Source organism: Gorilla gorilla, chromosome 12 (assembly GCF_029281585.2).
Source record: "Gorilla gorilla gorilla isolate KB3781 chromosome 12, NHGRI_mGorGor1-v2.1_pri, whole genome shotgun sequence".
Taxonomy (NCBI): domain Eukaryota; kingdom Metazoa; phylum Chordata; class Mammalia; order Primates; family Hominidae; genus Gorilla; species Gorilla gorilla.
In genome coordinates, this window is record NC_073236.2 from 96,975,475 (window position 1) to 97,003,328 (window position 27,854).

The window sequence follows — 27,854 nt, forward strand, 5'->3', positions numbered from 1 at the left end:
CGCGGGCCTCCGACGGCGGGAGGACAGCGCTGCGAAGAGGCGCCCGGGGCAGTCATGGAGCGCCGCGTGGGAGTGAGGGCCTGGGTGGAGGAGAACCGGGGCTCCTTCCAGCCCCCGGTCTGCAACAAGCTCATGTGAGTCCGGCACCCCCATGGCCGCCCCCTGCCTTCGCCTCCTCCCCCTCCTCCATCTGCGCCCTCACCTTCCAGCTCCGAGTTCCTGGACCCAGAAGCTTGCAGAAGGACCCTTTAATCTCTTGGTTCTTGGGGGAAGAGGGAGACAGGCTGTTCCGGTTCCACCACATCGGTCTATTCCTCTTTCTCGTGACTGTGGCCTTGACTTCTGAAGAAGGCTGAGCTGGTTCTGAGGCTGTAGGAGATGAGATGACAGGGTGCACCCCTCCTTCCAGGGCTGAGAAACAATTCTCCAACCCCAAGTGACACTGTGCATTTTGGGAAAACTCAAAAGTGTGGGGAGGGTGGTTTTCAAGGCAGAAATGCACTAGAGTGTAGGCCTGGGGGCAGCCAAATCATACACCCCAACCCTGTCCCAGAAGCCACAGGCAAAGGGGGAGGCAGAGAATCCGCTCCTTTGGGAAGATCTTGATGTCTTGCTTTTTTCAGGGCCCCTCTATGCAGGTGTGCACGAACACACACACACACACACACACCACACCAGACCCTCCCTAGGCCACCTCTGCCAGTAGCCTCTGCCTGCAGCACCCAACAGGGTTGGCCATCCAGCTGCCATCTTTCTTAGGCAGACCTCTCAGGCCCTCCCCTGTGGTATGGTCACCTCCCTCATCCCCCCAGTTCCATGGCGGGGCCCCACATGCCAGCTAGATCAAGGTTTACATTCCCCATTTTTGCTGTGTCCACAGGACATGGTCAGTAGGGTGGCACCTCAAGGCAAACAGCAGGCCCAGGACTATGCCAAGTGTTTTTACATCATCTCATCTCATTCTCACAGTAGCACCATGAGGGGGGATTTTCATAAGTAACTTTTCTAGTGTCACAAAGCGCCTGTGCGATAGGCTCCAGACTCAACCCACGGAGCAGTTCAACTCCAGAGTCCACGCACACTCTTGGTCACCATGCAATACCACATGGCCAACAGTCAATATCTCCCCAAAGATCTCTTCTATCACTGTTGTTGCCCACCCCCAATTAAAGATGTAGCATCATCTTTGCCTCCTTCCACCACTTCATCCCCATCTGCAGTCGCTCCTTCTCAGTCCTCCCTTCGCTCCCCCTGAGGTCTCTCGTCCATCTGCCCGGGCCTCTCCCTAGCATTTGGTGGTTTGCTGGCATCATTGGTATTCTTGCTTCTGCTGTACCACGCCCACCTCCACCTTCGTCTTCACAAGGCAGTCTCCTTGTGTGTGTGTCTGTGTCCAAATTTCCCTCTTTTAAAAGAACACCAGACATATTGGATCAGGGGCTCACCCTACTCCAGGATGACCTCATCCTAACCTAACTACATCTCAAGGACCCTATTCCAAATAAGGTCACATTCTGCAGTACTGGGCGTTAGGACTTCAACATATAAATTTTACAGGAGGGGTTACTATTCAGCAAGGTGAGAAGCTGCTGAAGCAAGCAAGGTGAGAAGCTGCTGAAGAGTTCTGGGCAGAGGAGGGGTAGGTCTGGTTTATGCATTCTGACTGATGGGTTGAAAGAGTTCTTGAGTGGAGTTGTTTAAGAATTGTCTGTATGTACCTAAATTACATCTCAGTGAAGTTGATTTTAAAAAACAACTTTCAAGCCGGGCGCAGTGGCTCATGCCTGTAATCCCAGCACTTTGGGAGGCTGAGGTGGGTGGATCATTTGGGGTCAGGAGTTCAAGACCAGACTGGCCAACATGGTGAAACCCCATCTCTACTAAAAATACAAAAATTACCTGGGCGTGGTGGCACGCGCCTGTAGTCCCAGCTACTCAAGAGGCCGAGGCAGGAGAATTGCTTGAACCCGGGAGGTGGAGGCTGCAGTGAGCCGAAGTTGTGCCACTGCATTCCAGGCTGGGTGGCAAGCAAGACTCTATCTCAAAAAAAAAAAAAAAAAAAAAAAAAAGAAACTTTCCAGGTTCCCCAGCACCCCTTAGGCCAAGACCAGACCTCATGGCTGGTCCACCCTCCTGGACCAGCCTTCTCAATCGTTCCCCAAGCTCACCCCCAGTGCTTCTAATCTCAGAGCCTCTGCACCCAGCTCTCCTGTGCACACTCTTCCCCAGTCAAGTTCCTCGCGGCTTCCCTCCCCTCCTTGAAGCTCTATGCAGCTTTAAGTTCTTTAAGCATGGACTGTTCATGACAGCCTTCTCCTGCCCTGCGAACTCATCCACCTTTCCAAACATCAGGTCCACACGTGTGTTTCTGGTTTATTGGGCCCAGCCTCCCAAAAGGGAAGGAAAAGGAAAGAGACTGGCTCTTCCGTCTTGCCTCCGTGCCTCCCAGCTGGGCTGGAAAGCAGCCCACAGGGCAGGACACTCAGAAAGGACCTGCCAGTCTAGTTTGGGGGCTCAGACCTCCCCCATAGCCCCTCCCCTGCCATCCACACCATCGTCATCCATGCAGGCAGCCTCTAGGCTGCTGTGCCCTGTGTGTACAAATGGTCCCAGACCCAGCGCCTCCCCTTCCCAGAGGAAAGCCCTCGCCCCTGCCCTCTGTGGCAGGGCCACCTGAGAACACCCTGAAGCCCTACCCAGACACATTCTGCTGCTTATTCACCCCAGTGTCTGCACCCTGAAAGGGGACCCTGCTGTGGGGATGGGGCAGGCTGTTCTCAGGAGGTGCTGAGGTATTTTTCACATAAGAAGGTAACACCACACCAACAGCAGAAAGACTGAGGACTTTGGGAACCCTTTTGTTCCAAACAGCTGACTAGATGCCCCACAGACCCAACGCCAGCATGGGAGTCAAGGAGCCTGGGACCTGGCTCAGGTTCAGTCATTCCCTGGCTTTCTGACCCTCTCTTGGCTGGCTAAATCGGCAGTAAAATGAGAGGGTTGTATTGAGTTTAATTTATTTATTTATTTAAGACAGAGTCTCCCCATTACCCAGGCTGGAGTGCAGTAGCGCAATCTCAGCTCACTGCAACCTCACCTCTCAGGTTCAAGCGATTCTCGTGCTTCAGCCTCCCAGGTAGCTGGGATTACAGGTGCCCACCACCAGGCCTGGCTAATTTTTGTATTTTTAGTAGAGACAGGGTTTCACCATGTTGGCCAGGCTAGTGGCCTCAAGCAATACATCCGCCTGTGCCTCTCAAAGTGCTGGGATTACAGGCATGAGCCACCACGCCCGGCTGGGTTTATTTATTTTATCAAATACTTAAATAGTGCTTACTATATGCTAGGCACCATTCTGAGAGCTTCCAAATATTAATTCATGTATTCTGTTTAAACTCTGTGAGGTAAGAACCATTCCTCTATTTTACAGATAAGGTTAGTAACATGCCCCAGGGCCTGTGCTTATAAACACATGCCACACTGACTTGACACCGCCTGAGGCCCCTGCTAGATGTCACGGTCTCCTGCATCCACTGAGCCATGCCTCCAGCCAGGGGAGAGTGCAGGGTCCTATAGTCAGACAGCATGGGTGAGTGGCAGGTCAAGCTCGTTTTGCCCCTACACTGCCCCATCCTGGGAAGGGGTCTTCAATTTGCTACTGTCCTGTAATTCAAGATCTTGATCCTGTGATCCTGGTTGATGAAGCCATAGATTCACCACCCCATCATTCCCCTTGTTGGGTCAGACGATGTGGGGGGACACACAAACAATGACAGACAGACACACAGACATGATCCCAGACACATAGACACTTAGATGCACGCAGGCATGAACTGGGGATGAGAGTTGGGGAACAGGGACAGTGAGGCCAAAACAGCCCTGCTTCTCTCCCAGGGGCCCTCAGGCTCCCTCCTGGCCCCCACGGGACCCGTGCTCTCTTCACTCCTAGGAGATGGTTTAGAACGTCTCCCCCATTTTGCTCATTGCAGGCACCAGGAGCAGCTCAAAGTCATGTTCGTCGGAGGCCCCAACACCAGGAAGGACTATCACATCGAAGAGGGTGAAGAGGTAGGTTTGACTGGTCTCCCTGGATCTAGGCCTGTGGGCAAGGAGCCTGGCCCTAGAGGGAGGGGGCGCTTCCCACTCGAGGCCCAGAGATGATGGACTGGAGAGGGGTGGACATGTGGCTGATGAGTGGAGGGGGCACAGCTGAAATCACAGGGCACGACTGCTGCCTCCAAGCTAGTGGTCAGGCAGTGACGCCTCCACAGCTAGCACCTCTGCTGGGGGAGCCCCAGGAAACAGCCCACGCCCTGCGGGTGAGAGGTTTTAGCCATGGGGCATCCTCCCCCTGGACATAGGGGCTGGCCATGTGAAGGGGGACGTCCTGGTCCCCTCCCCACAAACTTGACAGATTCAATTGGTCTCCAAAATGAGATCCTCCCCCGCAGACAGGGGCAAAGTGCAAAAACACCGTGGGTGAGGGCTGGGCTGAGTGGGTGGCAGAGGGAGCTCGAGGGGCTGAGGGAGGAGGAGCTAGTGGCTGAGGGGTAGGCATGGTAGGGGGGTGCCTGGAGCTGAAGGAGGAGTTGGGGCAGGGTGGCCCTTCCTTAACTAGAGGCTGCAAAACCCATTCATGGCTTGTGGCTGGGGCAGGTGGGAGGGGGAATTTGCCTTGAATCACCTTTTGCACCTTGAAGTTTGGACTGTGCTTCTCTACTACCTACCCCAAAATAAATAAACAAAAACAAAATTTAAAGAGAAAGGTGTGTCCCCTTAAGGAGAGACTCACAGAATCTCCTCTGGTGGAAAAGGATCAGTAGAGGGGCTCCCCATTCTCTCAGGGAGCCTCATTCTGGGGGTTCAAGATCCAGAGTCCAGCTTGATCAACAGCCTCTGTCCCCACTGAGGGCATCCAGGCCACAGCCAGGGACTGTGGTGAGCATGGGAGAATCACTTGTTCAATAAATATTTTCTGAGCACCTCATGTGTGCACTGGGACACCCAAAGCTGTGTGGAGGAACGATGGGCCCTGGGCCAGCAGAACCAGCCAACTCCTCACCTCTCACGCTCCAGGGGCCCTGCACCTCCCCTGGCCACCCCCTTCTCACAAACACACCTCACTGGAGACCATTTCCTTGGTGGAAAAAGTCAATAGGAAAATCTAAAACTATACTGAGGAGGTGGGTAGACCTGGCATGGCTATGGCATGGGAGGCACAGCTGGCTGCGGAGTCTTCCAGAGGCTTCTGCCTTCTCTGTTGGCCCTGGTCTCAGCACCCGCCTCTCCTGTCTCCCTCTGTCTTTGCTTCCCTTCTCACCCCCTGCTGCCTCTGCCCCATGCCCCATCCCATGGTTTCTCCAAGCTCAGGTGCCTGAGTGTCCCCTGAGGGGCCTGGCCAGCAGCTCACGTCCTGACTCTGATGGCAGCTGAGTGATTGAGTGATAAGGAGAGCTGGCCAGCACAGGTGTCCTCACTCTGGAGGGACGCCCAGGTGTCTGGGAGAAATCTGGCTGGAGGTGGGCTTGTGACAGGGCTTGGTCCCACCCTGCTGAGGTTTTGGTGGCAGGGTGGTGCAGCACTTGGGCAGCCTCAGGGCTGAGGGTCGGCCTCCTCTCTGTCCCTGCCTATCCTCACCCAGCTGGAGCCTGGGGAGACTCCAGGCTGCGCTGTGGAAGTGGCATAACTCAGGGTCCGGGCTCCTCCTGAATAGTGAGAAAAGGGGAGTTGCTCAGACCTGGGTTCAAATCACACCTCTTACCAAACCACACTTTCCTCCTCACTGAGCTCTGCCTCTGCAATAGCGGTCAGGGTACCTCCAGCTCCCTGGCCCGGCTCCCCACTCCTCAGCGCCACCTACCACCTATACTCCACCTACCTCACTCCTTTCCTGGAGCGTGCAGGTGCAGGGGGGCCAGAGGCAGATGAACTTGCATTGGGGGAATTCTCTGCCGCTTACTAACCCCGGGGTCTTGGACAGGGCACATCATGTCACCTCTCCAAGCCTGTTTCCATAAGCACATGGGGACAAAAGCCCCTGTCTGGTGGAAGAATTCAATGTGCATAAAGTATGTGCACACAGCCTGGTGCAGAGTTGGTGCTTGATATGCATTGTTCCTCTATACCTCTCGCCCTTTCTGCCTGGCCTGCCTGAAAGGCCTTTCCCGGTCAGAAAGCCAGATGCTATTCATTATCTGCCTGAGCCAGTACAGTTAATCTTCTAGCCAGCCCCAGGCTCCCAAACATCATTTACTTCCAAACTGAGCATAATTCCTTTAGGATTGCCCACAGCTGTTCAGGATTTTCTGCTGTTCAGTGATCTGTACCTCTGCTCCAGGCCAGGCCTGCCCCTCATCACAGGGAAGGCCTCTGACCAGGGGACAAGAGCGAGAAAATAGAGAAAATATCGTATAGCCTGCCCAGTAAGGGTTTAAATCTGGCCCAGAGGGTCACTCCAGACTCCCCTCTCCCAACTTTTCCTTTGTCCCTCCTCCCTTCCCTCACTGTGAAAGGTCCCTAGACACACACACACACACACACACACACACACACACACACACACACACACACACACAGGCTTCCTCCCAGCTTGGAGAGTGGGGGAGGAGAGCATACTGAAATGCTCCCTATAAGAGAACCTGGTAGGTTTCTTATTATTTGTATTAAATAATGTTTATGGGGTTTTTGTTTGTTCACGTTTGTGTTTGTTTTTGTTTTTTAGAGATGGGGGTCTCACTCTGTCACCCAGGCTGGAGTACAGTGGTGCAATCATAGCTCAGTGCAGCCTCAACTTCTGGGGCTCAAGTGATCCTCCCACCTCAGGCTCCCAAATAGTTAGGACTACAGGCACACATCACCATACTCAGCTAATTTCTTCTAGTTTTTGTAGAGATGGGGTCTCACCATGTTGCCCAGAATGGTCTCCACTCCTGGCCTCAAGTGATCCTCCCATCTCCCAAAGTGCTAGGATTACAGGCATACGCCTCCACATCCGGCCTATGGGTTGTTTTTAATAAGGAAAGTAAACATTGTTCCTTGTAGAAAATATGAGAAATATAGAAAGAAAAATCCTTACCTCATTCATAATCCCACCACACAGAGGGCCGCTGTGAATAGGCTGCCTCTGTTACATTTGTATTGCTACAAACTAAAGCCCTGCTGGGTATAGTTTTGAATCTTTAACGTAACTTTAGCATTTTCCATTTTCCCATTTTATTAACAGCTATTCAAAAACGTAGTTTTTAATGGCTGCATAATGTTCCATATTTTGAATCTACCATCAAATATTTATATTTCTCCTATAATTATATTAGCATTACTTTTGTCATTCTTACCATCATCAATACTAATAGCTAGAGGCTTATTGAGGGCTTACTATGCGCTGAGCACATATGTGTAAAGCATCCCTGGCATCTTCACAGCTACATTCTGAGTAGATAACTGTCATTATGTAGATGAGGAAACTGAGGTACAGAAAGGCTAACTGAATTGACCAAGGGCACACAGCACCCTGGCAGAGCTGAGGGCTTTTAACTATGCACTGCATTGAAAACAGCCTTGAATGTACACCACTAGGCAGGTATGTCTCTGATGAACTGAGGTCTCATTCCTGAGGTAGAATTACTGAGGTCAAGGTTGTGTGGTGACCAGCTGTCTGGATTCACCTAGAACTTTCCCAGTTTTAGCACTAAGGGTCCTGCATCCCAATAAACCCCACAGTCCCTCCAGGGGTGTGAACTGCCAAGGCACTTCACGCCCATGGCCAAGTTGCCCTTCAGAAGGGTGGTGACTATTTGTGCCTAGTGGCAGACTGCAGAGCCACATCTCTCTAGGTCCCTCGAGGTCAGCTTGGTTTCTCTTAGTAGATGCTGTTGATAACATTCCTTCAAGTATTTGGCTGGGGCTTTTAACACCCAGGCAATGTGTGACTGGTGGAAAGAAAACCGGTCTGCCTCCTCCTCTTCCTCCCAATTCCATGGGGTGATCTCAGTAAATTAGGGACTTAGGATGGAATCGGAAAAATGCAGTAGGAACCCCCCCCCCACCCCCCCACGTCCCCCCACCCCCAGGAGAGCACAAGAGGCATATGCTCCCATCCCCCACAGCCCCTAACCCATCCCAGGCTGCCAGCAACCTCCACAGCCCCACCCCTTGCCAAGGTGTCACTCTGGCCAGTGGCTCCAGAGCCACATACGGCCTTGGGTCCAAGCTGTGGCTCCAGCTGGAGACTAACCAGCTATGTGACCTTAGGCCAGCTGTTTTACCCTCTGAGCCTTGGTTTTCTTTCTTTGTTTTCTGCTGATTGGGATTAATGATACCTTTGGAGGTTGCTGTGAAGGTTTCTGGTGGAAAAGTGCCTGGCACAGCCCCTGGCACACAGTAAATGGGTGGGTCCCCTACCTGACTGCTGAGTCATTCAGTTCCCCAGTGAGCATTTCATCCAGTTCCTGCCCGCCAGCCAGGCAACCACTGTTGCATCCTGGGTACTCTGGTCATCAATTGCATGTCCAAGACATGATCCCGTGTGTCCCCGGCACTCCATGGCATGCACCGGGGAGACAGGCCTCAGGACAGAAGTGACGGAGCTGCCCATCAACTCCAAGGCCTTCAGAAAGTTTCTCAGGTTTCCCGGTCAGAATTCAGGGCCTGGGCAGTGGCCAAGGACCTGGAAGAGAAAGTGCGGAGGGTCCAAGCCTCTCTCCTGTCCCACAGGTATTTTACCAGCTGGAGGGAGACATGGTTCTCCGAGTCCTGGAGCAAGGGAAACACCGGGATGTGGTCATTCGGCAGGGAGAGGTGAGGCCGGATCCCAGCAGGGTGGGGAAGAGAAAGGCGGCCACAGCTGGAATCCGCCCTGTCCACTCATCCTGGCCCTGGCTGAGGTCTTGTCCTCCCTACTTTTTCCTGCTCTCCCACACCTTCCCCTGCCGACCTGCCCCTTCCCCATCCTTCCTCTTCCAGGCTGCCCCATCCTCAGCACAGTCCAACATTCCCTCTGGTTCCCTGGTGTAGAGGCTGGGCAGAGAAGAGGGCCCAGGGTAGACAAGCAGTACCCCTTTGCTGCCCGGGGGTCAGCTGGGGATGCCCAGGATGTTGGGGGCGCTAAGGTCTCCATGAGGGATTGTAGCCTCACTGTGCACCTTATCTCTACCACTGCAGATATTCCTCCTGCCTGCCAGGGTGCCCCACTCACCACAGAGGTTTGCCAACACCGTGGGGCTGGTGGTTGAGCGAAGGCGGCTGGAGACCGAGCTAGATGGGCTCAGGTAAATTCTGTCTGGAAGGCTGGGGCAGAGAAAGGGCAAACAGCAGAGGAGCACAGCTCCAAACTGCAGCTGAAGGGATCCTAGATAGACTCAAGAAAGCACGTCCTGGCCACTGAGTGGGCAGGAGGGCTTCACAGCAGAGGCAGTGGAGATCCTGTCTTTGTTGGCTGATGGTGGAGGGGTAGAGTGGGGTGGATTCTGTTCTCTGTGACCCCCTGGAAGCTCACTCAGCCTGATGACCTTTGGCTGGAATCAGAATCTGTGCTTTCTGCGTGAGGTCGTGAACCTTGAAAATTCGAGACAGGTCTCAGTTAATTTAAAAGTTTGTTTTGCCAAGGTTGAGGACGTGTGCCCGTGACACAGCCTCAGGAGGTCCTGATGACATGTGCCCAAAGTCGTAAGAGCACAGCTCGGCTTTATACATTTTAGGGAGACATGAGACACCAATCAATATATGTAAGATAAACATTGGTTCTGTCTGGAAAGGTGAGACAACTCCAAGCAAAGGTGGGAAGACTCAAAGTGGGAAGGGGGCTTCCAGGTCACAGGTAGATAAGAGACAAATGGTTACATTCTTTTGAGTTTCTGATTAGCCTCTCCAAAGGAGGCAATCAGATATGCATTTATGCCAGTGAGCAGAGGGGTAACTTTGCATCGAATGGGGGGCAGGCTTGCCCTAAGCAGTTCCTACCTTGATTTTTCCCTTTAGCCTAGTGATTTTGGGGGCCCAAGATATTTCCCTTTCACATTTCCCCCTTTTCTTTTTTAAAATCTTTTGGAGAAAGCATTTTAGAAGAAATTGAGTCTCTGGTCCCAGGTTTTGTCTGACGTCTCGTGGCTAGGATGGTTTATTCCTAGACGGGTAGATCCCAAGTTATTAGGGAGGTTCAGTTTTAGAAAGTTGTGAAGTCTCATGTCTTACAAAGAGAAAATAGGGGGAGGAAGGGAGAAAAACAACCAACAGAAGAGCAATCCTGGAAAATCGATATAGACCACATTACTCTGAAGTTCACACATCAGTAGGCAAGTATGAAAGTGGCTTAGGTACGTAAATTGGTTGCTGACATTTTCTTCTGAAGTTTAAGCTGTCAGGCTTCAGTTTTCAGGGCTTTAAGAAAGCACAGCTCAGCTTTCAGTGACTCCAAGTTAGGAAAAACAAACAAACAAAAAAAGAAGTAAAAAAATTGAAAACATTATTTTGAAGACTTGTAGTCAAGAAAAATTAGAATTCAGTCCAAATCATAGAAAAATAATAAAAATTGAAAAACTTTAGGCAAGACTAGAATCTAACATCAGGTATACTATAGTTTTCAAAACATAATTTTTCTCTCTCCAGTTTCCCCTTTTTACTAAAGACAAATCATGGTAAGACTGATTTGCTTTATTATACTTGGCCTAATTATTTGTATACAGTGCAGCAAGAATAATTTTTTTTTTTTTGAGACAAAGTTTCGCTCTTGTTGCCCAGGCTGGAGTGCAATGGCACAATCTCGGCTCACTGCAACCTCCGCCCCCTGGGTTCAAGTGATTCTCCTGCCTTAGCCTCTTGAGTAGTTGGGATTACAGGCACCCGCCACCACACCCGGCTAATTTTTTGAATTTTTAGTAGAGATTGGGTTTCACCATGTTGGCCAGGCTAGTCTCAAACTCCTGACCTCAGGTGACCCATCTGCCTCGGCCTTCCAAAGTGCTAGGATTACAGGCATGAGCCACCACACCTGGCCAAGAATAATTATTTTTTACATAGGCTTTTAAATTGGCTTTGATGGAACTTTGTTCCATAGAAGGAATCTCAGATAAGACCTTTTTTTAAAGCCAAGCCTAGCCATGGATATGTGCTATTGAATACCTATGAGCTGGGTGATCTTCTTGAGGTTCCAAGGTAAACTTGAGGCCTTTGGGCCTGTCAGAGACAGGGCCTTTACTTACCAGAGGTCAGGAACCCTATACAGGGAAGACATGAGGCCAGTTTCCCTAAAGGGTTTTTATTGGCTCCATAAACCGATAAAGGAAAGCACACCATTCCAGTCAAATCCTTGATAAAATAACCAGCTTCTCCAATTGTGTCCTGTTGCAAAATGAAAGCAGATTCTTATTGCACTTATGCACATAACTGTATTGCCATAAGTTAAGAATACTCACAAATAGCTTCCAAATTCTGGAGAAATCAGGTAGAGAGAAAAAAATATGATCCAAATTTTGTTCATGGGAGTATACTACATTGTTTTTTGTTTTTTTTTTGAGACACAGTCTTGCTCTGTCGCCCAGGCTGGAGTGCAGTGGCATGATCTCGGCTCACTGCAAGCTCCGCCTCCCAGGTTCACACCATTCTCCTGCCTCAGCCTCCTGAGTAGCTGGGACTACAGGTGCCTGCCACCACGCCCAGCTAATTTTTTTTTTTTTTTTTTTTTGTATTTTTAGTAGAGACGGGGTTTCACCATGTTAGCCAGGATGGTCTCGCTCTCCTGACCTCGTAATCCACCCGCCTCGGCCTCCCAAAGTGCTGGGATTATAGGCATGAGCCACCACGCCCGGCCAGGAGTATTAAATTGTTAAAAGCTGTCAATAGCACACACAAAAAAGTTTCCTTGACTCTGAAAAAAAACAAAACAAAGGATCAGCAACATTTAAAGCAAAAGTAAAAAAGATTACTTTAGTCTTCTATGAGTTCAGTTTACATAGTTTACTCCTGTTCTGCTTGATACTCATGAACATTTCAGCTCTCCAAGAGAGTCCTGAAAGTTTTTCTTCTCTATTCTAATGTCACAATCTCCAAAGTTATCAGAAACCTGCATTTAAGAACACCTGTGTTCGCCGGGCACGGTGGCTCACGCCTGTAATCCCAGCACTTTGGGAAGCTGAGGCGGGCGGATCACGAGGTCAAGAGATCGAGACCATTCTGGCCAACATGTTGAAACCCCATCTCTACTAAAAGTACAAAAATTAGCTGGGCATGGTGGCATGTGCCTGTACTCTGAGCTACTCAGGAGGCTGAGGCAGGAGAATCGCTTGAACCTGGGAGGCGGAGGTTGCAGTGAGCCGAGATTGCACTGCTGCACTCCAGCCTGGCAACAGAGCGAGACTCCATCTTAAAAAAAAAAAAAAATTTTTAAAAAAAAGAACACCTGTGTTCTAGAGTTGATTATAAAGCCACCTCCTAAAGAGAACCAAAACAGGACAATTTTCTGTGAATGACAAAAAGTTTTAAGGCAGCCATAGTCAAAGACGCAGTTGGCAAGGAAATTTGTTACCTCTGTGGCACACAATAATTTAATATAATTATGATTATTACTGATGATGTACACTAACTTTTATCAGGATTATAGGAGTTTCCCATAATTTTGGAATACATACCAATAATATATTTATACAAATACAGCCTAAAGAAAACCAAACACCATTTCATATTTGGCAATGCTTCCTGTATAATTTTTATACCAAATAAGCCAAACTATGTCATTTTGGGACTTTAGGGAACCCAATATCTTAACAGATTAATTAGGTCAGAAAAAGACATAATTTATCATTTGATTTTGGAAAGTTTGTCAAATATCAAAGGTTTAAAACTCTTGATATCACAATATAGGATCATTCATTTTTTTTTTTTTTTTATTGATCATTCTTGGGTGTTTCTCACAGAGGGGGATTTGGCAGGGTCATAGGACAATAGTGGAGGGAAGGTCAGCAGACAAACAAGTGAACAAAGGTCTCTGGTTTTCCTAGGCAGAGGGCCCTGCGGCCTTCCGCAGTGTTTGTGTCCCTGGGTACTTGAGATTAGGGAGTGGTGATGACTCTTAACGAGCATGCTGCCTTCAAGCATCTGTTTAACAAAGCACATCTTGCACCGCCCTTAATCCATTCAACCCTGAGTGGATACAGCACATGTTTCAGAGAGCACAGGGTTGGGGGTAAGGTCACAGATCAACAGGATCCCAAGGCAGAAGAATTTTTCTTAGTACAGAACAAAATGAAAAGTCTCCCATGTCCACCTCCTTCTACACGGACACGGCAACCATCCGATTTCTCAATCTTTTCCCCACCTTTCCCCCCTTTCTATTCCACAAAACCGCCATTGTCATCATGGCCCGTTCTCAATGAGCTGCTGGGTACACCTCCCAGACGGGGTGGTGGCCGGGCAGAGGGGCTCCTCGCTTCCCAGTAGGGGCGGCCGGGCAGAGGCGCCCCCTCACCTCCCGGACGGGGCGGCTGGCCGGGCAGCGGGCTGACCCCCCCCACCTCCCTCCTGGACGGGGCGGCTGGCCAGGCAGAGGGGCTCCTCACTTCCCAGTAGGGGCAGCCGGGCAGAGGCGCCCCTCACCTCCCGGATGGGGCGGCTGGCCAGGCGGGGGGGCTGACCCCCCCACCTCCCTCCCGGACGGGGCAGCTGGCCGGGCGGGGGGCTGACCCCCCACCTCCCTCCCGGACGGGGCGGCTGGCCAGGCGGGGGGGCTCCTCACTTCCCAGTAGGGGCGGCCGGGCAGAGGCGCCCCTCACCTCGCGGACAGGGCGGCTGGCCGGACGGGGGGCTGATCCCCCACCTCCCTCCCGGACGGGGCGGCTGGCCGGGCAGAGGGGCTAACCCCCCCCACCTCCCTCCCGGACAGGGCGGCTGGCCGGGCGGTGGGCTGATCCCCCCACCTCCCTCCCGGACGGGGCGGCTGGCCGGGCAGAGGGGCTCCTCACTTCCCAGTAGGGGCAGCCGGGCAGAGGCGCCCCTCACCTCCCGGACGGGGCGGCTGGCCAGGCGGGGGGCTAACCCCCCCACCTCCCTCCCGGACGGAGCAGCTGGCTGGGCAGAGGGGCTCCTCACTTCCCTGTAGGGGCAGCCGGGCAGAGGCGCCCCTCACCTCCCGGACAGGGCGGCTGACCGGGCGGGGGGCTGATCCCCCCACCTCCCTCCCGGACGGGGCGGCTGGCCGGGCGGGGGGCTGACCCCCCCACCTCCCTCCCGGACGGAGCGGCTGGCCGGGCAGAGGGGCTCCTCACTTCCCAGTAGGGGCGGTCAGGCAGAGGCACCCCTCACCTCCCGGACGGGGTGGCTGGCCAGGCGGGGGGCTAACCCCCCCACCTCCCTCCCAGACGGGGCGGCTGGCCGGGCGGGGGGCTGACCCCCCCACCTCCCTACCGGACGGGGCGGCTGGCCGGGCGGGGGGCTAACCCCCCCACCTCCCTCCCAGACGAGGTGGCTGCCGGGCGGAGACGCTCCTCACTTCCCAGACGGGGTGGCTGCTAGGCAGAGGGTCTCCTCACTTCTCAGATGGGGCGGCCGGGCAGAGACGCTCCTCACATCCCGGACGGGGCGGCACGGCAGAGGTGCTCCCCACATCTCAGACGATGGGCGGCCGGGCAGAGACGCTCCTCACTTCCAGGATGTGATGGCGGCCAGGAAGAGGCGCTCCTCACTTCCTAGATGGGGTGGTGGCCGGGCAGAGACGCTCCTCACTTTCCAGACTGGGCAGCCAGGCAGAGGGGCTCCTCACATCCCAGACAATGGGCAGCCAGGCAGAGACGCTCCTCACTTCCCAGACGGGGTGGCGGCCAGGCAGAGGCTGCAATTTCGGCACTTTGGGAGGCCAAGGCAGGCGGCTGGGAGGTGGTTGTAGCAAGCCGAGATCACGCCACTGCACTCCAGCCTGGGCGCCATTGAGCACTGAGTTAACGAGACTCTGTCTGCAATCCCGGCACCTCGGGAGGCCGAGGCTGGCAGATCACTCGCGGTTAGGAGCTGGAGACCAGCCCGGCCAACACAGCGAAACCCCGTCTCCACCAAAAAAATACGAAAACCAGTCAGGCGTGGCGGCGCGCGCCTGCAATCGCAGGCACTCGGCAGGCTGAGGCAGGAGAATCAGGCAGGGAGGTTGCAGTGAGCCGAGATGGCAGCAGTACCGTCCAGCTTCGGCTCGGCATCAGAGGGAGACCGTGGAAAGAGAGGGAGAGGGAGACCGTGGGGAGAGGGAGAGGGAGACCGTGGGGAGAGGGAGAGGGAGAGGGAGAGGGAGAGGGAGAGGGAGAGGGAGAGCAATTTTTGTATTTTTAGTAGAGACAAGGTTTCACCATGTTGGCCAAGCTGGTCTTGAACTCTTCACCTCAGGTGATCCACTTGCCTCGGCCTTCCAAAGTGCTAGGATTGCAGGCGTGAGCCACCGCGCCAGCCAGATCTCCATCATTGGCGTTAGTCTCTGGTCAGGATCATTCATTTAACCAAAGTAATAACTCAAGGATTTCAAAAAAGGTGAAAACCTTCATTCTTTGAGAAGAGACTTAATGTTCCAAACAATAAGCTCTAATAAAAATAGCATGAAGCTGGGCGCGGTGGCTCACGCCTGAAATCCCAGCACTTTGGAAGGCTGAGGTGGGGGGATCATGAGGTCAAGAGTTCGAGACCAGCCTGACCAACATGGTGAAACCCCGTCTCTACCAAAAATACAAAAATTAGCTGGGTGTGGTGGTGTGCACCTGTAATCCCAGCTACTCAGGAGGCTGAGGCAGGAGAACTGCTTGAACCCGGGAGGCAGAGGTTGCAATGAGCCAAGATCGCACCACTGCACTCCAGCCTCGGCAACAGTGAGACTCTGTCTCAAAAAGAAAATAGCATGAACCCAATTAACTATAGTTTCCAAAATTATATCTTGACCATAAGATATAATTTCCATAAACCTTTCATAACCTATATTTAGGAGTCAGTTAATGCTTCAATAAAACCTTTTTAATCTGACACAGGGGCCCATATGCTGGTCTTGCATCAGTGTACCTTTGACATTAATGACTAATATATGGAGAAACTGAACTTATTTATTTATTTATTTGAGATGGAATTTTGCTCTTGCTGCCCAGGCTGGAGTGCAATGGCGTGATCTCAGCTCACTGCAACCTCCACCTCCTGGGTCCAAGTGATTCTCCTGCCTCAGCCTCCCAAGTAGCTGGGATTACAGACATGTGCCACCATGCCTGGCTAATTCTGTATTTCTAGTAGAGACAAGGTTTCACCATGTTGGTCAAGCTGGTCTCGAACTCCTGACCTCACATGATCCACCCACCCCAGCCTCCCAAAGTGCTGGAATTACAGGCGTGAGCCACCACCACACCCAGTGGGAAACTGAACTTATTTTATCTCTCAAAATTGGTCCTTACGATCTCCCATGCGCATCTCTTACATGATAGTCCCTGGGCCTTGAGGAGCTTTAATTTCTGTCCCTGTGTTTCAGGAATGCAGTTTATTTTGATTGGCATCTTCTACTGGGCCTGAAGATGGGGCTTTAATTGCTGTCCGTGTTTAAAGTTTAGCAGGACTTGGTCAGGCACAGTGACTCACGCCTGTAATTCCAGCACTTTGGGAGGCCGAGACAGGAAAATCATGAGGTCAGAGTTTGAGACCAGCCTGGCCAACATGGTGAAACCCCATCTCTACTAAAAATACAAAAAATTAGCTGGGCGTGGTGACAGGCACCTGTAATCCCAGCTACTCAGGAGGCTGAGGCAGAATAATTGTTTGAACCTGGGAGGTGGAGGGTTGCAGTGAGCCAAGATCATGCCACTGTACTCCAGCCCAGGCAACAGTGCAAGACTCCATGTCAAAAAAAAAATTAGCAGGACCTGGTGTCCTTTTTAGACCCAGGAGTCAAAGCCCTGTAACTTAATGTCACAAGGACATTAAAAGCACATACAGAGAGACACACAGATGTAATAACCTTAACTTTTGAAAAAATTTAATCTCAGTTTTTTCCCTAAGCAAACCAAAACTTAATAATAATGTGATAACTTGATCATATAAAAGTTTTTGGGTTTTTTTTAAAATAAATCCTCTTATTGTGACTTACACAGACCATTCATGCTATGCTTAGACTTTCTGGTTTGTCCTGAACATCCCTCCTTCTTCAACAACCAGTCATTTTACTCTACAACTAAATTTACCATACAAGAGTCTTTCTCATATGAAATTATGTCTCTTTAAGCTTTCTTACCACAAAAAACCTCTTTGTTTTTATAACTTTCTTTACATCTCTTTTATTTCCTGGTTCCTTTTACCTTGTTTTATACATGACCTTTAAATAAGCCTTAAATTAGATAAAATGGTTCACTTTTTTTTTAAAAGGACACACCTTTTTTTTAGAAAGAATGTTTTCCTACAAATATATTTTTATTGGAAAGTACCCAAATAATGAAATATCTATTATTTAATTTAACTTTAGATTCTAAATTATGACAAGTTTGTCTACAAGTATTTATCCTATTGCATTTATATAATTATTTTAATCATTTACTTAGATTATTTCTAAAAACTGTGATTGTCATTATTTAAAGTTATGGAACCACCATTGCAAAATTATAACTGAGACAGTGAAAATGATTTGACCTAACTGATTCCATCTTGCTTCTAACCTCCAAGCTCTCCTTGTTCATAGGCTGAACTAACTTTGAGAGGCACTTAGTTTAGTTAATTAGAGCCCCTTTTTATATTTTCAGCAGTGAAACATTGTGTACACAACACATAGATAGACGTCTTAGGCATGCTAATAGAAGTGCATCTTATAGATTCATAACAACTTTTTTTTTCCTATCTTAGACTTTCAGATTCTTTTTCTTCTTTTCTTCTTTTTTTTTTTTTTGCGATAAGAGTCTTGCTCTGTCACCTGAGCTGCAGTGCAGTGGCACAATCTTGGCTCACTGCGACTTCCGCCTCTCAGGTTCAAGCGATTCTCCTGCCTCAGCCTCCCAAGTAGCTGGGATTGCAGGCGCCCACAACCATACGCAGCTAATTTTTTGTATTTTTAGTAGAGACAGGATTTCACCATGTTGGCCAGGCTGGTCTCAAACTCCTGATCTCAGGTGATCAACCCACCTCGGCCTCCCAAAGTGCTGGGATTATAGGTGTGAGCCACCATGCCCAGTCAGACTTTCAGATTCTTGATAACCTGTTTTACAACCACAGGCAGTTGTCAGCTAAATAGCCTTAAAGTTGCATATTAAAGGAAACAACTCACCGGACACGGTGGCTCAGGCCTGTAATCCCAGCACTTTGGTAGGCTGAGGTAGGCGGATCATGAGGTCAGGAGTTCAATAGCAACCTGGCCAAGATAGTGAAACCCCGTCTCTACTAAAAACACAAAAAAATTAGCCGGGCGTGGTGGCAGGCGCCTGCAATCCCAGCTATTCAGGAGGCTGAGGCAGAGAATTGCTTGAACCCAAGAGGCGGAAGTTGCAGTGAGCCAAGATCACGCCACTGCACTTCAGCCTGAGTGACAGAGTGAGACTCCATCTCAAAAAAAAAAAAAAAAAAAAAAAGGAAACAACTCAGGTGAAAAATCAAATAGCAAAATTTCCATCATAAGGTACAGAGAGAAGTCTGATGGTGCTAGAGGGAGATTAAAGATGGATGCTGGCTGGGCGTGGTGGCTCATGCCTATAATCCCAGCACTTTGGGAGGCAGAGGCAGGCAGATCATCTGAGGTCGGGAGTTTGAGACCAGCGTGACCAACGTGGAGAAACCCCATCTCTACTAAAAATGCAAAATTAGCCAGGTGTGGTGGCACATACCTGTAATCTCAGCTACTAGGGAAGCTGAGCAGGAGAATCTCTTGAACCCAGGAGGCAGAGGTTGCAGTGAGTCGAGATCATACCATTGCATTCTAGCCTGGGCAACAAGCGTGAAACTCTGTCTCAAAAAAAAAAAAAAAAAAAGATGGATGCCAAGTCAAACATAAAATTACAGAAATCTATCATAGGATTGTATAAGGATACCAATTTTATTTAGATAGGGACCACCTATCTTTTAACTAGATCTCTGAGCTCTGGGCAAAGCCCACACTGAATCCTGGGTCTCCAAAAAGGAAGAATTATTATGAGCTTAGACCACGTGATGCTTTTACAGTGCACTTAAAAAAAAGTTTTTTTTAAACAAAGACATTTCTAAGTATCTAAACCACACTCTTCCACATCTGATCTTAGCCAAAGGCCCAGAAGCGACAAAACCACACTCTTCCTTAAAAACTCAAGAGTAAGAGTAACCTCAGTTACAATAACTATTTTAGTAAAAAAAAAAAAAAAAAAAAAGATAACACAATATAAAAGTAAGCAGTTTAACAGCTGAGACCATTTATCTTTTTACATTCTTGGGGTTCCATAAGGAAAAACAGATTTCTCCCCCAAAAGGAGTCTAGTGCCTTCTTCATTTTCTTTAAGAAACCCCAGGCTACTAGAAACTATTTTAGGTCCCTCATGCAGCAGAGGGTGCAGGAGAAAGGAGAGACAGCAGAAGTAAATGAAGAAAACAGAATTCAGTCAACTGAGAAGAAAAAAACTTTTGCTCAAAAAAAAAAGACAAGGTCCTAGGAGAAAAACAAAAACAAAAACATGAAAGTTAAATACACACACACACACACACACACACACACACACACACACACACCCCTTGGATGTTAGCTTTTAATTAAGCTGACTTTTAACCACTGAGCTCCTTTAGAAAAATCTTTTTAAATCTCATTACCGTATTTCAGCTGGAAAAAAATGCTGCTGTTTCAGAAGTACAGCCATTGCTCTTTCAGTTTTGCCTGGCTAGCAAAAGGTGGCCTTGTTTATGTAAATCAAGCCCCTTAGCAGTCAAAATAAAAAATCTTTCATCTTTCTTTTCTCCTTTTACCTCCCCCCACCAGACAACCTTTTTTTTTTTTTTTTCCATGACAGAGTCTTGCTCTGTCACCCAGGCTGAAGTGTAGTGGTGCAATCTCGGCTCACTGCAACCTCTGCCTCCTGGGTTCAAGCAATTCTCCTGCCTCAGCCTCCTGAATAGCTGGGATTACAGGTGCGCGCCACTGCGCCCAGCTAATTTTTGTATTTTTAGTAGAGATGGGCTTTCACCATGTTGGTCAGGCTGGTCTGGAACTCCTGACTTCATGATCTGCCCACCTCGGCCTCCCAAAGTGCTGGGATTACAGGTCTGAGCCACTGTGCCCGGCCCTTTTCGTGTGTGTGTGTTGGTGGGGAGGGACGGGGAATTTAGCCACTCCAGAGGCCTTGTTTCCCATAATTTGGAACTTCTTTAGGATTTTATCAAGTCAGGTAGAGCTGATCAAATCCAATGGGAAAAAGACTGAAACAACAACAAAACAGAAACGAACAGCAACAACAACAACAAACAGTGAAGCAAAACAATCGCACAGCTTCTATGATCACTGAGCGCTCTAATGGGAAGGAGAAATTAAGAGCAGCTGATTGTTAACTTTAGCCAAAACAAACCCCCAGTTCAGCTACTTACCTAGGGATGGGTCTCAGGCTCAAGACAACTCTCTACCATCCTAGAAGCAGGAAATTTTTTTCCCTGTTGGAAGCAAGCTCAAATTCCATAAAGGAGTTACCTGCCTTCCATTGTCACAGAAGCAGGAAAACTTGCCTTCCTTGTTGGAAACAAGTAAAACTCCAAAAAAAAAAAAAAAAAAAAGGGAGTTGTACAGCAAAATAAACTTTAGATCTCGACCAAATTTGGGGAGATCAGGGATTCTCTAGAGGGGGTGCTCCCACACCTCAGCAAATTGTCCTATTGGTTTGAGCCGTAAAGTTAGCTCACGCCGGTACCAAGCACCCTTAGGAGATTTGTCTAAGGTCAGGGGCACCTCCACTCAGAATGCCTCTGTGGTTATCAAAATGTCAACTCCAAAAATTTGAGAAACTCACGAGTATTCTTTTTTTTTTTGAGACGGAGTCTTGCTCTGTCACCCAGGCTGGAGTGCAGTGGTACAATCTCGGCTCACTGCAACCTCCGCCTCCTGGGTTCAAGCAATCCTCCTGCCTCAGCCTCCTGAGTAGCTGGGATTACAGACACGCACCACCATGTCTGGCTAATTTTTGTATTTTTAGTAGAGACGAGGTTTCACCATGTTGGCCAGGCTGGTCTCGAACTGCCAGCCTCAGGTGATCCACCCACCTTGGCCTCCCAAAGTGCTGGGATTACAGTTGTGAGCCACCACATTCGGCCGAGTATTTCTTACACTATTAAATCTTTTCAAAAAACACAATGGCTGCATAATCATTTACTGTGTAACAGTCTGTTGTAGAGACAGACACGTGGTCTTATCTTCTAGAAAAAATTTGTCACAAGAGACTTTAATATAGGGAGTCTGATGGAGAGGATGGTGTCCTCAATATCATTTTACAGCAAATTCAATAACACATTTCATCTGGCTGCTTTTGACCTTTAATAAAAGCCAGGGACTCAACATTAAAATGCCACTCCAAAGGCAGTTCCCGGAGGGCACTGCCATCCAGTTATGAAGCTTTCTGGTGGCCAGCTCCATCCCAGGATAGGATTTAGGCTGCCAAGTGGGTGGATGCACTGTGTGTCTGTAAAGCATCTCCCACCAGCGGGACCACATCTCTTTTAAGAGCAGACAGAGCTGGCCTGGGCCCAGGAGCTGGGCTTGGGCATTAGGCATTCAGTTAACAGGCGTTCCTGGCACCCACCATGTGCAGCACACACAGGGGCCTGGGGCCCATCCCAGCCTGCCAGGTGCTCCTCAGGCCGGGGGAGGAGCTCACTGAGCCAGGCTGGGGGCTGGGGTGGGCTTTAGGGGTCTACTGAAGGCTATATGTACATGTACATGGGCCTTACCCCAGAAAAGAGGTCCAAAACTTTGCTCCAACTCTCAAAGGCAATCATGACCCTGAAAGGAGAAGAACCCCTAAACTGGGGGACATCTTCTGCGTGTTGGCTTCTTTTTTTTTTTACTTATTTATTTACTTTTGAGACAGAGTCTTGTTCTGTTACCCAGGCTGGAATGCGGCGGTGCAATCTCGGCTCACTGCAACCTCCGCTTCCCGGTTCAAGCAATTCTCCTGCCTCGGCCTCCCAAGTAGCTGGGATTACAGGCCCCTGCCACCATGCCTGGCTATTTTTTTTCTATCTTTTGTTATGCCTGGCTATTTTTTGTATTTATTTATTTATTATTATTATTTTTAGTAGAGACAGGGTTTCACCATGTTGGCCAGGCTGGTCTTGAACTCCTGACCTCAAGTGATCTACCCGTCTCAGCCTCCCAAAGTGCTGGGATTACAGGCGTGAGCCACTGCGCCCGGCCATGTTGGTTTCTTAAGTGTCCGTGCACTCAGGCCTAGAGCACTGCAGGCCAGCAAAGCGTCCAGCCACTGGCCCTGGTTTCAGGCTCAGCCTCAGCTTCCTCTTTGGGAAAAACAAAAGAACTGCGATTAGATGCTCTCTAAGTTTCTAAGATTGTCTTGAGACTGGCCTGCTTCCGCCACTTACAGGCTGTGTAATCCTTGCCAAATTGCTCAGCTTCTGTGAGTCTCAGAGTTCTATCTGCTTTGTCTAGTTTTGGGAACCAGTTTGGGTCTAGTTTTGGGAACCGGAGAGAGCCGTGTGAATTCTCGGGATAGTAGCCCTCTCAGGGAGCGCACGTGTGCTTCTGAAGAGCAAGGTGTTAAGTGACCAGTGACCACTAGGGTGTGTAACAGGAGTGAGCAGACAGCAGGGCTCTGCAGGGACTTCTACAAGCAGAGCCAGGCCTGAGTGGGGCTGCCCTGAAGCCACCCAGATGGGGACAGCAGGGTTGCCTGTCTCTGCTCTGGCAGGTACTATGTGGGTGACACCATGGACGTTCTGTTTGAGAAGTGGTTCTACTGCAAGGACCTCGGCACGCAGTTGGCCCCCATCATCCAGGAGTGAGCCCCCAGCCCAGCCCCTGTCTCTTGCTTTCCTGGGGCTCTGCCTCAGCACCTGATGCCCTGGGAGAAAGTCTCCCCTCCCAGGGTGGGGATCCTGGCCCAGAGAGCCCACTGCCAGGCCGGGGGGACGGGGGAGCAGCAGCCCCACTGGGAGGGAAAGGATGGCAGACACACAGCTGTGTGAGAGCCCCATGAGTGTGTGTGGGCACCTGCACCTGACCGTGAGTGTGGTGTATGTGTGTGTCGCTGGCCACTCCAGTGGGAGTGTTCGCCACTCCTGCTCCTCCCTGTTCGTCCTTGCAGGTTCTTCAGCTCTGAGCAGTACAGAACAGGAAAGCCCATCCCTGGTGAGGCCGCTGGGAACTGCCCTTCTCCTTCCCTCCCTCCCCTTCCAAAATAGGATGGGTTTTGGTCCAGGGGACCGGGGAGTCTCTTTTTGAATATTCTGCCCAGTCCTCAAGGTACTAAGAAGATGGCAGCCAATGGTACCCCCCACATGGCTGCTTGATCATTGAGCTGGATCCAGAGCCTGTTCTGGCAATTGAGACCTGGGGCCCCTGGGAACTGGGCCCACTGGGGCTGGGTGGGCTGGGTCCTGAGGACACCGACTATAGTCATGCTGTGGGTGCAGACCAGCTGCTCAAGGAGCCACCATTCCCTCTGAGCACACGATCCATCATGGAGCCCATGTCCCTGGATGCCTGGCTGGACAGCCACCGAGGGGAGCTGCAGGCAGGCACGCCACTCAGCCTGTTTGGGGACACCTATGAGACCCAGGTAATGCAGTCCTGGGGCATCCGGGGCATCCTCCCAGCAGCCCTGGAAAATGGGAACCAGTCTCTCTCTCACTGCCTCTCTCTCTCTCTCTCTCTCTCTCTCTCACACACACACACACACACACACACACACACACACACACACACACACACACACAATTTCAGAGGTTGTAGACATGAGCATAGGCCTTTGTGCTCCATCCCTGACGCAGAGGGCGATGGCTTTGCTCTGAGTGAAGTCTGTGGAGGCTACATGGTCCCAAGCAATTTTATGATCTGAATTCACTTTCAGAGTTGGAGGTTCCCCCACTCACTGGCAGCTTCCTGAGGGTCTGCAGTTTTCCCCTCGCTAGGAATTCCTGAGCCTTCAGCCAGTCACAGCCTTGGAAGCCAAAAGGGAGAGAGTTGTTTGGGAGTGAGGGTTGGGTGGAGAGAGGGATTCAAACAAGGCTGACTTTCTTTCATTCCACATTTATTAAATGCCTGTTATGTTTCAGGCTTTAGTGGGAGAGTAGGATAGAGTTGCTACCTTAAAGAATGTATAGTTTGTTAAAGAGATGGACAAGTTAATCAACAATTGCCACAATCATGTGATAAAGTATCAGATAGAAAAGCTATAGGAAGTTATAGAAGGATAAAGGAGGAACCCACTCTGAAAGGGAAGTCAAGGAAGGCTTCCTGGAGGAGGTGACATGCACATTGCATTTTAAAGCTAGTGTAGGAGTTTGTAAAAGAAAGAAAGGGAGGTGGAGAGAGCATTCTAGGTGAGGGAGAAGGATGAGCATGAGCTGTTTCAGGCTTGAAACAGCCTGGCACTGGGAGCAGCTGAAGTTGGCCAGAGGCGGGGCTGGGGGGTGGGGGTACAAGTGTGACTGGTGGACTCTGGAGCAACAGGCAGGGCCCAGGTCCTGGTAGGTCTGCTGGGCTAGGCAAGGTGGGAGGACTTGTCCTAAAGACAACAGCCCTCCACCAAAGTATTGAAGCAGGGGAGTGACAGGCCAGAGTGGTGTTTCTGTACCATGTGTGGGGACAAGGCTGGAAGGGCAAGAGTGGTGCAGGGAGACCTGTGTTCACTTGTGCTTTACGGCTTGCCACTGGCACATCCCGTGGGCTTTGAATGAGTCAATCTGTGCAGGGATGCTCATGGCCACAGGCTTCCCGTAGAGGCCTGGCCTGCTGCTCTTGGGTACCAGGGACGTCCTGAGCTTACACAGGGCTGCGAGAACATGCGCACATGTCACAGCAGTACCACTCAGCCCTGCACCCCACCTCTGCGATACCCTGCTCTTACCTGCTTCAGTTTACATTAATGAATATGCACCCTCTCCAGGGCATCAGGAGCACGGCCCTGCACCGTAGCTGTGTGCTTCCAGGCTGGTGCATGTCAGAGAGCCCTCAGCCTCACCCTCCTTGTCCCCTCCTCCTCCTGAGGCCAAACTCATAACCTCTCTCGGAGAAAGGGAGGTGGCACCCTCTGGGAAGGTGATGTAAATGCGTCCCTCATGTGCCCTGGTGAGCATGCCTTCGCATGAGCACACATCAGAGGGACCACGGGTGCACTGCACGTGAAAGGCAGGCATGTGTGATCCCAAATACCTGTTGCAGCGGCGGGCACAGGGAGGCCTGCAGCCCAGGCAGCCCTCCTCTCCAAGTCCTGGTCTCTGCTCAGCACCTGGTGATGGGGCTGTTTCATGGGCCCCAACCCTGCTCCAAGCAGGCCTGGTGTCTGAGGGCCAGGTTCAAGACCATCTCCTATGTGGGGCAAGAAGCACCAGAAGTTTCTGTTTCACCTCCCACCAGGTGATCGCCTATGGGCAAGGCAGCAGCGAAAGCCTGAGACAGAATGTGGACGTGTGGCTGTGGCAGCTGGCAAGTGGGGCCCAGGGACAGGGTTGCAGAACCCCCTGCCAGAGGGCATCAGCCCGCTCCTGGGCCCTGGGCTCCCACACGGGGCCCACTCTTGGGGCCTTGGGGCCCAGGCAGACTCAGACATTCACCCAGGTGATGAGGCCCAACAGTCTCCATTTGATTCTCCTGCTCCTCTTCTCCAGGAGGGCTCCTCGGTGGTGACAATGGGGGGACGGCGCCTGAGCCTGGCCCCTGATGACAGCCTCCTGGTGCTAGCTGGGACCTCGTGAGTACGCAGGGAGGGCTTTCCCTGGGATCCTCAGGGTCCAGCTCTGTGTGACCCCTGCTCATCTGTGTGTCCCCAGGTATGCCTGGGAGCGAACACAAGGCTCTGTGGCCCTGTCTGTGACCCAGGACCCTGCCTGCAAGAAGCCCCTGGGGTGAACCTCTTGCCATGGCCTGAAGCAGCCGCAGGTGTGCCAAGCACCCTTGAGTGCTATCCCTGCCAAACAACTCTCCCAGCCCCCACTACCTCTCTGTGTACTGCTGCTGTGTCCCCCACAGACCTGCACATTGTTGTCACCCACCCTCCTGCCCTTCTCAGCCCAGATGCCACGCCCCTGGGCGGGCAGCAACTCCCCATCTTCTCTGGCAGCCTCAGCCCACTGCCTTGCCAGTCTTGCCAGGTGGTCTACCCCCGGCCCCGCTCCTGCCCATTCCTCTGTCCCTGCAGACTCAGTGCAGCACTTCCACACCAAGAAGGCCCTCAATAAAGGCTTCCTGAGGAACGCACACCTGGGGGTCTGCCGCAGGCAGTCATCGCTGGCCTTCCCATGTGCCCCCCAGGACCATGTGGTGTGTCTGGGGCATCAGGGCACCAGGTGACCATGGACGTGTTGGAGGGTCTGTTATTGGGCATCCCTGTTTGTGGATGGGCATTCTTCACTGTGTGTGTGACTTGATCCATGCATGCTCCATGCCTGGTCCTGGGAGCACAGCTAATGTCATCTCTCCACTTCCTTCTCTGTTCTCATTTATTCTTTTTACTTTTTTTTTTTTTTGAAACAGGATCTCAGTGTCACCCAGGCTGGAGTGCAGTGGTGTGATCAGAGCTCACTGCAGCCTTGACCCTCCTGGCTCAAATGATTCTCCCACCTCAGCCTTCTGAGTAGCTGGGACTACAGGCATGCACCACCACACCCTGTTAATTTTTTTTTCTTTTTTGCAGAGATGGGGGTTTCACCATGTTGCCCAGTCTGTCTTTTTACATAACTTTAAAACACTAGCATCTGTTGAGTTTTTTTCCAATAACAGAAGTCATCTGTGCTAACTATAGAAAACCCAGAAATACACAAAACCCCCCACCCAGAGCTAACCACTGTTAATACCTAAAGACTATGATCAGCCTGGAGAGGGGCATGAAGTTGTACCAGGAGCTCAGCAGTGTTGGTGGGGGTGTCTGGCCTTGTGTCCCCTTCCCTCCCCTGTCATGCATAGGTGCCCTGTTCAAAGACTCCAGAGGGCCCCCTGAGCCTGCTATAGGTGTCTAGGATGCTGGAGGCCTCAGAGGCACCAGTGGGAAGAGACAAGAATATGGAACCTGCAGTGGGCACAGCTCAGTTTCCTGGGACTTCCGTGAGAAGTCAGTGAGGGCATGCACATGAGAGTGACAGATCTGGACAGAACAGGTCCCTGCGTGGACTCAAAGCTTCCTCTAGAAAAGAACACTTGAGCCCTGTCTCCCTCATCCCCAGCCCAGTGGGTCACTGCCTTCCTACACTCCACTGGGAGCAGAGAAAGACCTGCCTTTGCTGAAAAGGCTACTGGCCCTGAGAGACATCGGGACCTTCACCCTCCTCTTCACCCCTAAGGGCTTTCCTCCCCTGCAAGCAAAGAAAAAACACCATCAGGCTCCTTCAAACACAAATGGTCCAGGACAGGCACGGGCAGAGGCCCCACGCGGCTCGTTCCTGGCCTGTAGCAATGCACTGCTCCGTGCAGGACCTGAGAAGAGGACATAGAATGTTCCAGGGAGGACCCAGGTCAGAATACAGATGGCCGTGAAGAGAAGAGTTTACTCTCATATGCAGGGCAAGCTTAATCCAGAGAGAAAGTCATGAAAATTAGATCTGTTTTTGTGAACACTCGCTCTGTCCCAAGGAATCCCCTAGAAGTTTTTTTTGTGTTTTTTTTCTTTTTTCTTGAGACGGAGTCTCGCTCTGTTGCCCAGGCTGGAGTGCAGTGGCATGATCTCGGCTCACTGCAAGCTCCGCCTCCCAGGTTCACGCCATTC

General features: G+C 51.0%; 1 protein-coding gene across 2 annotated transcripts; it reads left to right on the plus strand.

The window, feature by feature from the left end:
- Nucleotides 1-26,383, plus strand: HAAO (3-hydroxyanthranilate 3,4-dioxygenase). Of its 2 annotated transcripts, none has more exons than XM_031008373.3 (10): nt 1-134; nt 3,990-4,068; nt 8,713-8,796; nt 9,160-9,266; nt 22,845-22,934; nt 23,241-23,284; nt 23,569-23,714; nt 25,514-25,582; nt 25,765-25,847; nt 25,927-26,383. In XM_031008373.3, the coding sequence occupies exons 1-10, from the start codon at nt 55-57 to the stop codon at nt 26,003-26,005; spliced, it is 861 nt and encodes a 286-aa protein (XP_030864233.2). In that variant the 5' UTR covers nt 1-54; the 3' UTR covers nt 26,006-26,383. The 2 variants fall into 2 exon arrangements, with proteins under 2 accessions (XP_030864233.2, XP_055233767.1); XM_055377792.2 differs by lacking the exon at nt 1-134 and adding an exon at nt 3,423-3,589.
- The last annotated feature ends 1,471 nt before the right edge of the window (nt 26,384-27,854 follow it).